This window comes from Chinchilla lanigera, unplaced genomic scaffold (genome assembly GCF_000276665.1).
Source record: "Chinchilla lanigera isolate Chin_1 unplaced genomic scaffold, ChiLan1.0 scaffold00002, whole genome shotgun sequence".
NCBI lineage: Eukaryota > Metazoa > Chordata > Mammalia > Rodentia > Chinchillidae > Chinchilla > Chinchilla lanigera.
Window position 1 is genome coordinate 15,392,314 of NW_004955403.1, and position 18,752 is coordinate 15,411,065.

Consider the following 18,752-nt stretch of genomic DNA (forward strand, 5'->3'; position numbering starts at 1 on the left):
CAGATTGACTCTAAAATACATTAGGTCCATTTTGCTAATTATGCTGGACACACAGTTTAAAAATTCAAAGCGACACTGACTCTGATTTCTCTGGCTCATTTTGGCCTTTTCTATTCCTAAATGCTTAGGAATACTTCAAGTATACTTGAATACTTTATTAGAGGAGGAGAATCTGAATGCTTGGAACCAGAAATGTTTGAGGTTCCTCGTTTTTCAGATTTCTGGAACACTTACACAGGCTTCAAGGATTGAGCCGCCTTCATCTGAAAATGAGTGGGGGACGGACAGAGCGGTACAGGACTCACCTAACTTGCAAAGACCCTGGGTGTGACCTCCAGCACCACAGGGGGAAAAAGCTCAGAAATGATCTGAAGGCTTAAACTTTTTGAAGCCCTGATAAATTTTTCTATGCAATTTTTTGATTTATCTTCCTGTCATCCTTAACCTCCATGACTTCATGTCTTACATGCATTTTTCTTTTACCCTAAACAGAGGGCTAATCAGATACTTAAAATAAAGTGAGTGTTTCTTCTGGGGTGGTGTGCTGGAGACTGAATATAAAGCCTCACCTAGGCTAAGCACAGGCTCTGTCCCTAAGGTGTATCTACTGAGCTTCTAAACTGAGTTTAGAGATGTAATAGGAAGAATGAAAGAGCCTTTATGTTGCTGTTTTTCATTTTTATTTTTATTTTTTTGCCTTTTTGAGAGTCTTGCTATGTAGTCGAGGCTGGCCTTGAGCTCACTTTGTAGCCCAGGCTGGTCTTGAACTCACGGCGATCCTCCTGCCTCAGCCTCCCAAGTACTGGATTACAGGTGCGTGCCACCATGCCCGGCTTGTTGTTTTTTAATATAGCATCTCATTGTGTAATTCAGGCTGGCCTTGAGCTCATGACAATCCTCCTGCCTCAGCCTCCTGAGTTCTGGCGTACAGTTTGTGTGCCCCTCCCTGCTTGGCTTGAAAGATTCTTTCTTTTTAGTGATTTTAGTACCTTTTATTGGAAAAACTATGGATAATTTTGGTTCTTGTTATTTTTGAGGATTCTTATAACAAAGGAAACAGGATACAAAAGAAATACTTAACATGCAGAAGTTTTATGCTGTGCACTAGACTGGTTTTCACAAAAGGACACTGACATCAGAAGCAAAGAGGGACTAAACATCACAAAAATATCTCCAAGCAACTCTCTGCCTATAACACATGCTGTTCCTCAGTAACTGAATTCAGCCTAAAGACCGTTACTAGACAGTGTCTCAATTCACCTTGAACCGCTGACTACTGACCTCTGCAGCCCCTGTGGTGATGGAGAACTACGGTGAATACTCCAGATTCTCCTGCTGTCCTCAGCCAGGGTACACTTTCTTAATCATATTGTATTTCAATCTCTGAACAACTCAAAATTTCCACCCTTCTCCACCCACCAAATCAAACAGATCAAGTTCTTCATCCTTATTAAAATCAGAGCACCATTTCTCATGTCAGCTGAAATGATAAAATAATACCTAGCGGAAAAGTAAGTCATAGTCCCTCATTTTTGGAAATGGCAGATTCAGAGGGTCTGTCGCATGTTTATCTCCTGAAAACCTGACAAAACCCTTTTTACCAGTGTAGATACAGAAAATGGCAGCGACCTCACCTTGATGTCTCAACCTGCAGGGTGCCGCTCCACACCGATCAACTGACATGAGCAAGGTCAATGGGACAGCGAATGGGAAAGCTCCCCGAAAATGACGGAATATGGTGACCAAGAGTATCTGACAAGTGCCGGATGTTCACGTGTGCCCCACATCCACGTGAGTGGTGTGGCACAGACTGGACTCACCTCCCGTATGACCTGCTGCAGCTCATCCTGCTCCACGTTTCTCTGCATTTCCTCAGCCGCTGGCATCACCGAGAGATGCCCACACTCTCGCTCCACGTCAGAGTTAGGTCCTACAACGTGCGCGCCTTCCTCAGCCACGCCAGCTTCCTCAGAACTTTCCAGTTCTGGAGGCGTCTGCACAGAGCCTGTTCTGGAGGGAGCAGTTGGCGTCAGGGCCACGGATGCCCGGAACACTTTCTTTCTTGCCACTGACTGGGCTTTGCGTTTGCCCCCACTTTGCCCGGGAGGCACTGCAGTTCTTCTGCTGGCGTGACGTGAGGGACTAGAGCACACAGAAGACGACTCTGACGTAGCTTGGGAGAAAATCGACTCTGAGCTTTCTCCAGGAGGAATTTCAAATCCCATTTCTCCAAGTCCCAGACCCAATTCAGACTTCAGGTAGGACTGTTCCCGCATCAGTTCAGTGACCTAGAGAGGAGAAAAACTCATTCTTCCCTCTTGAAACAAGACTGACATCTTAGCTCCTAGCTATGAACCCTTAAACTACTGACTCTTAAACTCCTAGCTATGAACACTGCCAAAAATCACAGTAACTTGTAAGACGTACTTAATCCTATTACATTATCTTAGTAACTACTCGGTTTCATTTTCAAACTCACCCAATTTAAATTCATAGTAAGTTCAAGCAATAAAAAGGCTAACTAGAAAATAGTGGGATGAATTGTTAAATGTATCCAAATTACTCAGAAGGAAGAGAGGAAGAAACAAAATAGTTACAAATGAATCAATTTGCCTAAAATATAATACAAATCAAACTTCTGTTCAAAAAGTCATCATCCTACAGATCGCACTTAAAGGACCTGGGATCTAACCATCAGAGCAATTTCCCCTGCAGTAAAAATTAAGTATTTTTCATGGTGCATTATTTCCTTTAGCTCACCAAGGTAAAAATCACAACTGCAATTAAGCTTGCTTTCAAATGACCTAAGAAGGAAATGAACTTCAGAAGTGGCAAACTCACTTCCAATTACTTTAGCTAACTTAGCAAACTCTGTATTTGACAAAACATGCACTTTGTCCACACTAGGAAAGTCGTGTGTATGAGACGTTACATGGTGCCCAAGCCCAATGACTGAAAGGAGAGAGGCTTACTGGTTCCATTACATTCAAGGGAGAAGGACAGGACAAGTTATCAGCACTTCTGCTGCCACACATTCCCTGGAAAGGTAAGCAGAGACTTTACACATGTCTATACATTTTCCCAAATTACGAGTGCTTTAAAATAAAATGAACTGGCTATTTACTGCCCTGAAGTACTTATTGATGTCACAACAGCACCCCTCAACTACCACGGGATCCTATAAAATGCATTCCTGTGAGAGAACGCTGAGAGTAGGCACAGAGCGGTGTGTTCAATCTCTGCTCCCACCAACGCACATTTCTACGCAACGTGCTCTACACCTGCAGAGACGCTGGCAAGAATAACAACGCAATGCTGACGCTGGGCACAGTGGCAAGGCCTGTAGTCCCAGCGCTCTGGGTAGCAAAGGCAGAAGGATCACAATGTTGAGCTCAGCACTGGCAATTTAGTGGCACTCTGTTCCAAAATAAAAGTTTATTTAAAGGGGCTGGGGACGTAGGTCACTGTGAAGGCCTGCATTCAATCTCCAGTACACCTCCCTGCCAAAAATAACAATGCTGAACTTAAAATTTTATGGAAATCCAATATTAGAAGTAATAAAAAGTGGTACAAAAAAGACAAATAGTTTTGCTATTTCTTATCTTGATTGTACACATTTTATCAAAATACCTCATTTTAGCCCTTAAATAACAAAGAATAACGGGCCAGAGAGTGCAGCTCATGGTAGAACGGTCTGTGCTCAGCATGAGGAGACTGATTCTGAACCCCACCATGGGGGAGGGGTGGAGTTAGCTCAAAAAAAGGAAAAAAGAAACCAAAAGGAAAAGTTTAAAGGTAACACTATTCAAATGCAAGCGAGGGCAAAAAACCTAAATATACTTGTATGCTTTGGGAATACACATATGCAGTAATTCAAACTTAGTCATACTTTTATGCACTACAATTTTTCTTTCAAAAACTTTAGACCTTTTTATTGACCATTATTTTTTCTTATGATCAAACATGACCATTAAAAATTTTCAATGCGTACTTACACATTAAATATTTAAGAGAATTATTACAACTTGTACTTAAAACTGATTGTGTGAAAAAGCTCTTTCAGCATTCTGCATACTTTTAATGTCACTAAATAAATGGTTTAAAGTGAAGGGACTTGCCCTAAATGACAGGGAACATGTTCACCCAGTACAAACGCTCGATGCCCCCTGGAGCAGCCTACCATCAACGAGGAGGAGCGGAAGGGCGAAGGCACCTGCGCGGTGCGGAGCTGCTCCTCCAGGTCCAGCAGGCGCTCCTCCAGCTGCAGCTCCAGCTCCTGCAGCTCCATTCGGACTGAATTTCTCAAACTCTGCAGCTGATCAACTTCATACCTACCAGCACGGGGAAAAGTACAAACTCTGATAGAAGTAGTTTGCAAGTTCCTATCCATAACGGTTTTGGTAAGTACTACAAACTAACAGAAGGTACCATATGCCAAGTTTTATAAATCTGCACAGGAGCAGTGCAGGAGGCATAAGCACTAGGACAGTGGTCTTGTTCCTCTCCTCTTCTCACCAACTGACCCGCACACCAACTACCAGGCTACAACTACCCTCTTCAATAGTTCCCCGAAGACTTGGAAGTCAGCAGAACATTGTGTATGCCTACTTTATACACAGGAGCTCACAAACCAGACAGGACACAGAGCAGCAGAAACAAGAACTAGTTTTTTAAACTATAAGTTGAAAATGTTTCTATTCGAGTTATGTTGAGACAAAATGAACGTCTACCTTTCCTCCTCAGTCATGTGGTGATAAACCAAGTTTTGCTGGCGCAGCATTGCCAATTCTAAATCCATCATTTGTGTTCTAAACAAATTCAGGCTCCGCCTCATTACTTGAAGCTCCTGAAAAGTATTCTAAAATGAAATAAAACAAAATTACACTTCTAAATCATAAAATTGTTTTGCAAAGCACAGGTATCAGTAGGAACTTACTTCATAAAGAGGTAGAACAGACGATTTCTGGGTACTGTATGGAGCAGCAGCAAGGTCAGGTCCTCGCATGGGGTACTTCAACAAATCAAAGGAGCGAGAATTAAAACCAGTGTCACAGTGGCTACTTCCAAACTTTCGATGGTGTTAAAAAGGCAGAATTTGAGGCCTATGTATTTTTCTCTTTGAGGCAAAAGTAAACAAAACTCGATATTGTATGTAGGAACAAAAGAAATCAATGCTTCCTAGTACTCTTAGCTGTTCTAGGTAAGAGGCAACCTATGTATTATTCATATCTATGCTTTATAGGACTTCCTTTGTGCCTTGAGAACATATAGAAGCAAAAGTGAAACCCAAAAATACAGACCAAACTGCAAATGTCACCCAGAGGTTACAGGCATGACTGATGTAGCTCCAGAGAGCAGCAAGCAGCATCACATTCCTAAGACATTCGAGCACCTGCTCTATGCCACTATCTCAGAGAAGGTGAAAGGCCCCCTAGCCATAAGTGTTCTCACATATAACAAGAAATGTTTTTTAAAAAATTATTATAGAATTTGAGGAGCAGGGGTGCTGAGATGAAAACAAAGATGCAGATTAGCTAAGTTTTTCCAACAGTGGTAGCACTTGAACAGGAACTAGGATTTGGTCATGCAAAGAAAGGCAAGGGCAGGGGACCCAAGGAACATAAACACAAGTGGCACGTTCGGGTCACCAAAAGCGCACAACCCGCAGAGGCCAGCGCACAACCCAGAGCACACAGCTAGGCAAGGAGACTGCAGAAAGCATCGGTCTGGGGAGGGAGGGAAGGTGGGGAGATTCGTTAGCAATGGCACATCCAAGAGGAAGCAACCACCGCCTGGGCAGAACAGCTGGCCCAGAGAGGTACACAGGGGTGTAGGTGGACAGGGCTCTGGCAAGCCCCAGCTACACACAACTGCAGTGAAAACATGGGACAGTTCAGGCAGAGTTAGAACTACACTTCATAACGGGGAAGAAGAAACATCCACATTCTGGTCAAACTGCAAGGGGAAGGGACTATCCCAAGGATACAATCTGTTTTTAAGAGACGGTACATCTTGTATGACTTGGAACATTACAACTTTGGTTTTTACTTTCTAAGTGGCTTGCTGTCTGCCCTTTCAGTGAGAGGTTACATGCATTCTCAATTCACACTGTACCTGATTCTTTCTCTCCTCTGGAGCAGTCTGAGTCTTTGAACCCAGTGGAAGGAGACTAAGTCTGGACCAGGAGACCAGCACCAGAGGTCAGTAAGTGAAGGGGAAGCTTAGTCAGAGAGCTACAAGCAGGACCAGGAGGACACGGTGCCCCTGAAGCCAGCAGGACAAGAACTCAGAAAAGGAAGAGATGGTCAGCACATCCAAATGGCAGGAAAAGAGAGAAAGATTTTTGAGAGAGTTTTGTTTTTGTTTTTTTTTTTAAACAGCATGACTTAATATTTTTAGAGTAAGGCAAAAACAACGGATGACAGACTGAAAAAGGGAGGCTACCGAATGAGCAAAATCCCCTCAGGAAGGGAAGGAGACTGAACAGAGAAATTAACTCTGTCAGGGATGGTCACAGCTTTTCCCATGAGGCAGGAGGGACAGGTGTAGTTTAAACACGGAAAGAAACATGCCAGAAGGGTCTCTGCTTCCCAGGGAGTTAAAAGGTGCCCAGAGCAATAACATAAAAAAGCTTACAAGGACCAGCTCTTCCTCCTACCTGTGACAGGTTCTGCAGCGAGTTTCTAATGTGATGCAACACTCTTCGCAGCTGCATCTCTATGGCGGAAGGAGGGTTCGCTGCTCGGTAGGGGTAGGCAGCGTGTGAGTGCGAGTAAGGACAGCCGAGAGGGGAGGCGAAGGCCGAGCAGGCGGCCCCCGGGATGCTGGGGACGCTGTGGGTACTGAGCGTCCTCACGTGCTCACACAGCGGCCTGTCTGGCCACTCGTGCAGAGTGTGAAGGGAGCAGGTGGACTGAGATATCCGTGCTGGAACAAACTGCGGACACGCAGGAGTCCTTCCGCGACGGCAGTCCTCCAGCGGGCTCACCTCACTCCGGGACGGCTCTTCGTGCTTCTTCACGGAGGGCGGAGAGATGAAAATGGTGGATGTGACTAAGGACTGACCGTCAGGCGCAGGCGCCCCCTCCTCCGATTCCTGCTGCTCTTCCGGCGTGTACTTATAGGTGAAGGAGGGTGGGCTGCACCTGGTCTCCTTTCCGGGAGACAAGCGGACGTTGACGGAGGACACAACCCTGACTGGGCTCAGTAAGGTCGTTGGTAAAGACTGAGACCTTCTCAGGGGGTAGCCCGCTTTTGCAAGCAAGTACCTCTGTTTTAACAGATCCTTCGATTTGATCAGGCTCCGCCCTACCCTCTGATTAGACAGGCTGCAAACCTTCATCTGCGCTCTCTGCAAAGCTGTGTTAACTCTGTCCGCAGAAGAGGGAGGCCCAGCTGTACTCTCAGAGCTTAGGGTACTGCATTTGGCTTCAATCGAAGCCAGTGATTTCAGGATATGGTGTGTGGTGTACCGGGGAAATTCACACTCGCTGCTCTTGTCCACATCACTTTCCCCACCTGCGTCCCTCAGCAGCTCCACCGTCTGGGCTGAAGGTGAGCTCTCTTCCGCCTCCGGGGCGTCAGTCGCAGGATCTCCTGGACTACAGGAGGATGGTTCCAGCCCCGCACTCTCCTCAGGCCCGCACTGAGGGAAATCCTGGCTGTCCGACGTTCCTTTGTCAGCTACTGCTGCCGCCTTCACACTTCCTTTCTGAAGAGGGCTTGGTAACTCCTCCTCTGACTCATTAAAATAAGGCTGGTCTTGTGCTGTTGGTGTAACAAGGTCTTCACCGAATGATGTGACTGTCATCTCGCTGTCACAGCTATCAGCGCTACTCCCCATGGCTTGCAAGGGCTCGTGGACCTGTGAAAGGGACCAGGGGGAAGATGAGCACACGATCACTAGCCCCACGGCAGACGGGCACGGCGCAGCCGCACGTGTGCGGTCTCCAACCGCAGCTGCGGGCCTGGGCTGCGCGTAACTGTTTGCACTGCCCCAGCCAGCTAACCCTGCCTCGCTCTCTCACAAAGGTGATTTTAGAACTTCACTATTTTCCCTAAATTTCCTTTCCAACACCCACCTCCTCTTCTTCCGACACATAACACTGACTCCAAGAGAAAATGGCCAAATATGTCCTCGCATCTTCTCCGAAACCTACACGCTTCCTCTCTCTCTTCCCTCGTTCCCTCTTTCTGGCCACTGTAACAGAAACGATCCCTTTTATCAAAGTGATTCCCCCAGCCGCTTCTGGTCGCCTTCTCTCCAGGACCAGGACGTTTCTCCGTAACTTAATCCCAGACTCTCCTGGAATAAATTCATTCTCTCTCTGTCTCTCTGGCCCTTTCCCTTAGCTGAACAGCTCCCTAAGTCATTCCAAGGCTAACAAGACACCAGGCCAGCATCCAAACTTGAAAGTACAGTCCGCCTCCCTCACCTTTCTCGCTCATCACGGACTCACACTCCAGCCATGCTTCCTCCCTCAGAACCGCTTTGTCCTGCATCTGCCTCCTGCACAGCCACACCCTGACCTTGGGAGACCCACAATCGTCTTTCCCACACTCTCCTCCACCCGTTTTTTCTGCCCACTTTCTTTCTGAGTCACCTTAGATGTATCTCTTCTCTTTACTCTTTACTGTGTTCTGTAAGTTTTTTTGTCATTCCAATCCCTGTTAAAATTTGCTTAATGATGTTTTAAAGGTTTTTCCTGTGTGCTATTGGACTCCACTTGCAAACTGCAAGCTCATCAAGAAGCCTCGTGCCTACTTTTTGAGTTACCTAACAGAATCCAGCACAAACATCAGTATAACATGGACACCTGCTGTGAGGGATTAGTTATTAAACCCACACCTAATATGAGTTATTAAATAAGCAAAGCAGTTACTGCAAACTGCTCAAACACAACGATTACACAGCAAGAAAACTAACAGACCTCACAGGGCAATGAGCAAAATAATCTGTTTACTGGTGACCCAGGAGTTAACAACCAGCTTTAAAAAACAAAAAATTCAGTCAGAGAAGGAATTAGTGAAACCTACAATTCCTAATCAAATACTTACACAACATCTACATCCCAGAAGTTCTATTCTTATTGTCATTTGAAAAATAGCAGTCAGACAGATTCAGTCTTGAAATAGCTATTGAAAAAAAATCACCTCTAAATGAGTAAAGTAGTCATATTTCCTATTATAAAGAAAACTTTACCTGAAGATGGTTCAGGGAGAGGCAGTCTGCAGAATCCTCAGCAAAACCACTGCTATCAGAATGCTGGCTTGCAGTGCGTAACAGATGATCTACCAGCAAGAAAGTGTAGTTATTACAGACATGGTTCCCAACAGATGAAAGACACAGCACAGACTCCTTCTTAGAGAAGTATGCATTACTTAGGCAAAATTGTAGCTTCAAAGCACAGGAGGTAACTCAAGTTCAAAGGAAAACTGAATCAGATTTTTTACCAGAAACTCAGCACTCAGTCACTAATTAATCTCTAATTATATTGCACTTTGGTAAATAACAATTAATGTCTATTATTAAGAAAACAGCTGCCTGAAATTAAAAAAAAATTGCCCCTACTAATATAGACATCCTAAAGTAAACCATTCATACTACCTAAAAATGTGAAGACATTTAAGGAATTAAAATTAGAATTTTAAGTGTAGAATATACAAGACATATATCTTCATGCTATGTTTATAATCCCAGCCCTCTGCGAAGCTGAGGCAGGACAGCAAGTACGAACCTTGTCTGGACTTAAGACTCTGTCTCAAAAGAAACAAACAAACAAACAAAAAAACGAGGTATACTTAAACATCTCTGATGTTTCAAATGATGCAAATATTTTTAAGTTATAAAACAATTCTTTCCCAATAATTTCAATCAGATTAAAAAAATATGCAACATATGTTTATATAACATGCTTATTTTTCTGCTGCAAAACTCAACTACTAGTTAACCTGGAGAAATGTAAGTAAAATGGCCAACTACGCACAGTAAGCATGGCCTCCTTCCATCCACACTGCAACTGCACAGTGGAGACTGCGGCTACCCATTCCCTGAGGGCCTGCCCCTCATGAGACGGCAGGCGTCCCGGAACTCAGCAACAGGCTGAATGGAGTGTGTCTACCAAGCCCTCGTTCACTTAAGATCTGAACCTCACCCAGAGACAACCAGATGCTGCAGCTGAACAAAATCCCGAATCAACTAAAGTTCACTTGATGTTTGAAAATATTTCACAGCAGCCTCAGGCTTCATGGACTAAAGTGAATTTTTTCCCATTAAAAATTTATAGTAATTCTGTATGTTGTTGTAATATTAATAAAACTACATAATGAAACATAAAAAATTACTCCATACTTAAATAAATGAATTATGAAACTGAATTGCAATAAACTGTTATATCAGTATTAATTAGACAATAATAAAAAGGATTAATCCCTTAAGTCACAGAAGTTATCATAGAATCATGTTTTTCTCTTTTTTAAACTAGATTGTCAGGCTTTGAAGGCAGAAAACTTACTTATTCCTCATAAGCCAGTAAGTTAGAATAAGCTGAAGATAAAAAATGATTGCTCAGTAAATCAATGGTAACTGTTTCCTAAACACAATAGAATGAAATGGGCATGTAAGTGATTTGGAAGTAGAAGTGTCTGTCTGGTTGGGCAAAGGCACTTGCCATGGGCCCAGAGAAGCCAGAGGGGCCTGCCAAGCCTGGGTTCCCTGCGCTGTTTCATCTGCAGCAGAGGAAGGCCTGGGCCGCCTCCTCTCGCCACTGCTGAGCTCTACCTGTGCTCACAGGTCAGGTGCTAATGTGGACTGATATGGCTTCAGAGCGGGTGGGGCATCAGAAAGAACAGAGGCCCAGAGGCAAGTTTTTACTGTGCTTTTCACCACCATAAGCAGTAACTGCTCTCCTCTTCAAAATGGAGTAACAGTAATTCTTCCATCTCAGCATGGCTCCTTCAGGAGCGAAAGAGAACCCCAGTGCAACTGCTTTGCAAATTATAGAGAACAAGCTAGGTCTTTGGCCAGGCATTTCTGTTTTATAGTAAATAAAGTTTTCCATTAGAAAAGTGTGATTAAACAGGATTAACTCTCTGTTCTGACGGTATGATTTTATTTCTAATTTAAAGCTAGGGTATTAGAGGAGGCAGTAAGTAAGGGGAAAAATTCTCAAATCTGGAAACTTTATTTGTTCAGTATCATAAAGAAACAAAACAGAAACCTGTATATTTTCTGTTAAAGAAAATTTGTGTGTCTTCTGTAACAAGAAAAATTGGGGGTTATTCTCACTGTACCTACCAAATATTATCCTGTGACACTGAGGTGATTCCCCAATCCTAAGTAAATCCCACACTGGATTAGGTATTAAGATGATTTTAACTTCAAAAGTCCTCCTCCTAATGCAGTATATCTACTTTTACTAAATTTGTGAAATGAATAATTACCAATGCTTCTAATTCTGCAATTATGAATAATTTAAATTCCTTACATATCACATTATGAGAACTGATAGGTTACCTTCCAAAAACCTAAATTACTATTGCAACTTCTGTCCCTGTCATGTACATATTGTAAAAACTTCTATTGTTAATAAAAAAAGTTTGATTCACAAAAAATATTAACATTTTTGCTTATGCCACCAGAAATTTTTCTTCTATAGTCCTAGAAGAAAAAACTCCAGACACAAATACAAATCACAGTCCATCTTTTCCCCTCACTGTGATACAAATTAATTTTACTGGTATTTAGTCCTTTGACACCTGGCAAGCTGTTTTTTCCAATGTGTTCCTTGTCTAACATCCACAGCAAAAATTCCTTCATTTTCATGAACCTGCCTTAGAGCTCAGAAACACACACAGGTACTTATGGAGGTACAAATGGAAAAACATCATGTAGAGAAGTTCACTTCGTGTCTGTCTAGAGCTACAGCAACCTAGTGAGGGTGATGCTCTTATTCTTTAGTGCCTACTGCAATAAAAGAAAAAAATCACACCCAAATGTCCCTTATGAAGCAACTTCAGAGATCAGGAGGGAACAAACATGTAATTTCCTATTCTAGGAACATATATATAAATCTTTGTTTAAAAAAAAAGCAGGGTGGTGCAGCAAGTGCAAAGTTTTAAAAATACACAGTCGTCCTACTGTCAGTGGTCATTTTAACTTCTTCTTCTCCCTTTCTTTAAATCTCCAAAGCTTCGTCAACTTTAAACCAGACATCTTTTTATGATTGCAAGTTAAAAGTGAAAGGAATGGATTTAAAGGTTCTTTGGTCAATAATTAATAATTCAAGAGAAGCATAATACTTACAATCACTCACCTTTGACTCACAGTTTGAATTTACTTTAACTAGGTTTAACTACTGCTGAGAAACTGGTACTTTTTGCCAGAGGTATAGTCCATGTATCATACTTATAAGTTATATATGAATAATGAAAACACACTGATGGGTAACACAAGTGTATTTTTCAATCATAACAGTGTAAAAGGTAGCCCTACTCTGTTGCTCTTTGGATCACATGTGACTGTGTAAAGAGTGATCACAGGATAAGCAAACTAGTATTAGTGTATAAGCACAAAAGTTTTCAAGAAAACACAAAAAATCAGATAAGCAAATAATGAAGAAGGACGCCTGCATCCCCAAGCTTTCTACAACTACTTCTGCTACACACACTGAGCATGTTTTCCAAATTCTCTGACATCACTTGGGTAAACGAGCTTTGGAACCAATGGAGGTTAGCTGACTTACCTCTTTTGGACTTGGTGAGACCTAGCTGGTAAGTGGCTGGAACATGAGGAGCTTCTCCCTCTGTACTCTGAACCTAAAGAAGAATTTTAAGTAGTTAGAGCTAATAGAGTTACACAAACAAAAAACTGAACAGTCTGAACTGAAAGAAGAATGATTTCTTTACAACCTTTTATTAAACAAATCAGTCTGACTAAAATGCACTAAAGCACTATATAAAGTTTAGACACTTTTGTCTCAAAATAATTAGAATACCTTACCACTTAATTTTCAGATCTAGTTTCTAGTTAACAATAACTTTAGTAGTTAGTAGGGAAAAAAACACTGCATGCACAAATGCTTTCACTTCTAAAAAGTTGCTGTAAGATGTTTTTTAAAAAAGCCAGTTCTCTATCCCAAGAGGAATGTGAATTCTCTCTATGCAGCAGGCTGTGAGCGACACACATGACAGGCATTTTACCAGTCCTGCATCTGAGAATGGAACATCAAGCTCCCATTGCAACATTCTCAAAAATCACAAATTTTCAGGTATCAAATATTCATATTTAAAACTGCTTTGTCCTGGTATAAATATTCTTTTAAGACATACTTTGGGGCCAAGCATGGTGGCATATGCCTGTAATCCCAGCACTTGGGAGGCTGAGGCAAGAGGATCGTCGTGAGTTCGAGGCCAGCCTGGGCTACAAAGTGAGTGTAAGGCCAGCCTGAGCTGCATAAAGAGACCCCGTCTCAAAAAAAAGACATATTTTGGAAGTTTTAAGTACAAAGGTAGGTTTTATTACAGAACTAAAATGCTGAAAGGCCTGAACTATAAATCCTCCCTAAAAACTCTACTTGAGAAGGTACCAAACCTACAAAAAGTTGTCTTTTGGTGCATCTTTTTCTATTGGCACAACCTCATTACTTAGGAATGCTCACATTCCTAATCGCTACCCTCACTCTGCAAATATTTTACCTATTCTAACAAAACTGACTCTGAATAAAGATTAAAAATTTGGGGGAGGAGGAAGTACACTAATTTCCGTCACTTCATCTGTAATGATTAGTACTGAAATACTAAGTACTATCTGAGTAAGGTGAGCCAGATCCAGAGTAGAATTCTGCTAAACTTAGAGCTGCAGAGCTGTGCGTCTACTGAAGAAGAAACATTCCACAGGACTAAGAGAGAAGCCAGCAAGAAAAAGCTCCAAGTTTAAAGGTATTATTACCCACCCACAAACTCTTCCTATTAGGAATCTTTTTAAAACTGAAAGCACAGTGGTCATTTAAAGCCATTACCAGTATAACAGACGTATAAGTCCTACGATTCTTTGTTATTATTTAAAAATAATAATATAGTACTCAAAGCAGTAGAAACAAGTTCAACAGGAAAACCATTGTTTTGTGTGAGAGGGAACAAAATGCACTTCTTTTTATATTCAACAAAAGGCCTATTATTAGCTACTGTTCAAACTCAGCCTACTTCAAAGAGTTTTCTATAAAATAAATACCAAGCACATTAAAACCATACAAGAGAAACCAAATGAATTTTTTATTTATGTTCTAAGGGTCTCTGCTTGGATACTATCTTGACACATCCCAAATTATAATCTCTTACTTTTAAATGTAGGTTTATCACATAATTCTATTTCTTTGGACTTATAATAAAAATTAATTAGAAAGTAACAAAACTTTAAAGAACAGGTTTTCCCAGGGTATCATTCTTTAAGATGTTACTCTTGCTGGCAAGGTGGATCAAGCCTATAGTACCAGGAGGATCAAATTCAAGACCACCTTGTGCAACTTACAAGACCCCATCTCACCATAAAAAATTTAAAAAGGGCTGAGGATGTAGCTCAGTATGAGACCTTGGCTCAATCCTCACTACTACAAAAGTAAATAAATAAACAAAGAATAAAAATGTTAGTCTAGGCAAAAAAAAAAAAAAATTCTGTTCTTTCATCTTCAATTACAAAGTCCCTCATTAAGTGTAAGAAAGGGACACTTAAAAAATCCGAGAGTCAAGTTTAACTAATAGAGCTAGTAATGGCTGAATACTACTCTCACTTAGCAAAATCAGAGTATGCAACTGCTGACGACAGAAACAGACAAGCACACGCAGCGGCGAACGTCTTGGATGATATTGTATTCCGGTCACAACACGCAAAGGCAAGCAGTCAAACTGAAGATGTGCACACCTCAGAGCGTGGGGACGCACACAGAGGATCACACCGGGACAGAGGGGACTTGCCCTGCTCGGCAGTTCAGATGCTCAGTAGGACTCTGGTCCTGTGCTACACAGAAGGCTTTCCACGAAGTTCCTGAGAAGGGCAGAACGTGACGGACTCGAGGTATAATCAATTGGTGCTCATTCTACTGTTTAATCTTCAGATGAGCTCCAACAAAATAAGAAATAAACAAGAAAAACTCTACTGAGCCAAAATGTAAAATCCTTGGTCTCTATATTTTGGATTTAAAGCAGCATAAAAACAGCCTAAGTATAACCCACACATTTGGGTCACTGCAAAAACCACAGCTTTCCAATCAATGCTTTGCTGACACGACAGGCACCTATTCTGGTTTCTGAACAGCTGTCATGCCTAACCTGACTAAGGTACATTTCCCAGGTACAATATTACTGCACTGTTTCCACAGGCCAGCAATGTATGGGTGTTCTAACAAACCTTCCACTCAGGTTAGAGACACATACCTCTTTTTAGAAAAATCAAAATTAAGAGTTTTAAAAATTGTAATTCTCTTCAATTTTTAATCCCAAAAAACTTCAAAAGAAAGCATTCCTTTCAAAAGAAGGCATATGGAGCTGCATACCTGGTAACCAACCAATCAACCTATAACAAGTTAGCTGTACAGCGTAGTTACAAGTAGGTGGTCTATAGAAAGACTGGAATTCAAATCTTATTCACGCCATTAACTGGCTAAACGGCCTGTGATAATTATCTGTGATAAGCATTTCAGTTTTCTCTATTGTAAAATAAAGATGAAAATTCCTACCTCCCAGGACCTTAAGAAAGCTATCATCACTGTAAAGTAACATTAAATGCTAAGGAGGGAGGAGATTTCTCACTTGTAAAGAGAAAAAACTTGAAAACGAATTCTAAGATCCCTTTCTGTGCTAGTCTTTGATTCTAATATTACTTGTAGAGTTTAATTCCAATGAAGGCTCCCAGATTTTACACATACACACAACTGTGCATGCACACACACAACTTATTTTTACTATCAGGTACTTAAAAAAAAAAGTTAAGGTATTGTAGATAAATAAATACCAAGCTACAGTGCTTATTTGGGCTTTGAAGGAACAGACATCTATACAGAAACCATGTGTAAGAGTTTACATTCTTATCTTCAAAACCACACAGTTAAATTTGTAAGGCCAAAGGAACAACTGAACTATTTGTAAAATATCTGATTTTTTTGAATTATCTTAACATAGAACAATAGTTATAACGGGGGAAAAAATCTAAGATTTAGCAGTTAGTAGTGAGGTTTAACAGTTAAACTGGCAATCAGTATGAAGACAAGATTAACAAGTTACTAAAACTTCAGTACTTTTTACAAATTTGCAGATACACCCAATAATGATTATATTTAAATATAAATTCATTTGCAGAGTAAGAAGACCACACAACACTGTTTCATAAATACACAGATGAAAGTTCTTCCTCTAACAACCAGGCATAAAAAGTTTTTCTTTACATCTGAGAGACAAACAGTTGCTTACTGGGTAGGATTACTTTAGTTAGTGCCAGTCATTCCTATTACTACCACTCTGTGGCCGTGGAAAGTTACTATGATGTAATCAAAATAATTAATCAGCAAAAATGTAAGAATTATACATTCAAGTCACTAAGAATCAGAAAACTCTCTAAAAAACAAAAACAAAAAACAGAAAACTCAAGAGTAAGGTTTCCAAAATTTCTAGATACTGAAATATTCTGAAACTTTCTATATAAGGCAAGGTGACTTTTAACTGAAAATACAGTAGTCTGGCCTTCTTGCTTTTTGTTTTTTAACAGAAGAAGTAGCTCGTTCAATTCTCCTAGAACTGGACTGGTCTTATCATCGACTGAGGTCTCTTCACCTTGGAGCATTTCCTCTCTGTGGTCCTGGCGATTGCCAGGTCTTACCTCCCATCTGGGGCACAGTAGGCAGCTGCCCGCACAGAACCATGCCTGCAGCCCTTGCTCCCTCCTGGCATCCCAGGGCAGCCAGTGTTCAGATAATCAGTTAGAAAACCGGCTCACTGAGAAAAGGAAGGCTCTCACTTATATTTGCTCACTGTTTATACAGGAAAAAAATTCACAACACAATTCAAACCTCATCTGAAAGGGATCCAAAAGAAAAATAGTAATAGGCTACTTTGAATAGGATCTGAAAGTCTGCTTCAATAAGATTGTTCCCCTCATCTGTCAGTATGATTCACATCATGCTTAAGAGGAAATTAAAATAACACATTATTTCCCCTCTTTATCCATTGTTCTACAAGCTTTCTTTAAAAAGTTCCCAAAGGGACAAAAACAGAATTCTAGGAGGTTTTTTTTAACTTGTATTTTAAATATATCTGACAAACAAGAACTCATTATCCTTATTTAAAATGTAGCTATGGTTGATCAAATAGTCTTTTTTTAAAAAAAAAAAAAAAAGCTTCCCTATTCTTCAATCAACAATGCAAGCAACTTTATATTTAAAAAAAATGTCCACATCACTTTTTCATTAAACGTCTTTGCCAGTAGAGGGAGCAAAATTATTCAGTTTATCACCAATAAAGTTAACTGACCACCAAACTGCATCTTGCACATTATAAATGTTTAGAGTCTTTTACGTATGCAATCTTAAATATTTAAAAGAATAAACTCACACTATAGCTTAAAGGCCTACATTCTAGAAGAAGAACTGCTTTGACTTATTTGCAAATACACACATAAGAATACCATCCAATCTGTTATCAACATCAGGTTTCCAATGAACACAGTAATACAGATTCTTATATTCTTCTTTTACCGTGAGGAAACTGATTGCCGTATCTAATTATCATAGAAGAGGGGCCCTAAGGTAAGGCCAGGACGAGTTTAGATTACAACAAAGTCAAGTAAGAATCAGGGAAACAGAAAAAATGCAAAGTTTTAATGCATTCACCGGTCATTTTATTCACTCTAATGAGAGATTATATTAGAAATTAAAGAAACAAATATAAAATATCTGAAGAAATGAATGAAAAAGTTTACAAGAAAATGTAAAATTTCACACAGCTCCTACTGCTTCCTTTTTAGCTGCAGTTAAAGTATCAAAAAGTATATTCAAAGCCCCCCCCAAATAGGTAAAAGACGATCAGCAATTGAATTTACATGGTAAGTGAAAAAGTGTCACTAACACAAGACACACAATCATCTAAGGGGTATTTATGGGCTAATCAATTATCCCATTTCCCATTTTTCTAAAATAATGAGCAGGTGATTCTGAATCTATTGTAATTAGTATAGGGAACTTTTCTGTCATACACTTTCAAGAAGGAAAACTGCATATTACTGTATAATTTGTGGCCACAATTCTTCATTAACACACATTTGCCTCAGTTTCTTCACATGAAGATGACACCACCACTGCCTGCCTCCCAGTCTGAGAGGGAAACACGTCAAGGGCCAGACGCACTGCGCATTGCCTTCCACGGGGCATGCGTGATCAGCTTTGGCTTGCTGCCCTGGGCTATAGAGCTCCAAACAAGACTCAGTTCCTGCAGTAAACCAGGTGCGCTCGTACACACCTGTAACCCCAGCTACTCAGGAGGCTGAGGCAAGAGGAAGACTGAGAGTTTAAGGCCAGCGTGGGGAACTTAGGGAAGGCCTGTCTCCAATAATAAAACAAAGTACTGGAGCCAGCACGAGAATGCTTGCTCAGCATATGCAAAGCTCTGGATTCAATCCCTAGCACAGGAAAAACGAACAAAAAAAAAAAAATAAAGGAGTTTGATCTAAACCTCATCAAGATGAGTACCTTTATTTTGTGCAATTTGAA

General features: G+C 40.9%; 1 protein-coding gene across 1 annotated transcript in view; it reads right to left on the minus strand.

The window, feature by feature from the left end:
- Ssfa2 (sperm specific antigen 2) overlaps nt 1-18,752 on the minus strand; it is a gene marked incomplete at its 5' end in the record, with an annotated part of 35,169 nt that overhangs the window by 6,198 nt on the left and 10,219 nt on the right. Inside the window, 8 exon segments of the mRNA XM_005373880.2 lie at nt 1,821-2,288; nt 2,973-3,038; nt 4,181-4,331; nt 4,731-4,858; nt 4,937-5,011; nt 6,659-7,864; nt 9,203-9,291; nt 12,744-12,816. Of these exon segments, the coding sequence (XP_005373937.2) occupies nt 1,821-2,288; nt 2,973-3,038; nt 4,181-4,331; nt 4,731-4,858; nt 4,937-5,011; nt 6,659-7,864; nt 9,203-9,291; nt 12,744-12,816 (2,256 nt within the window).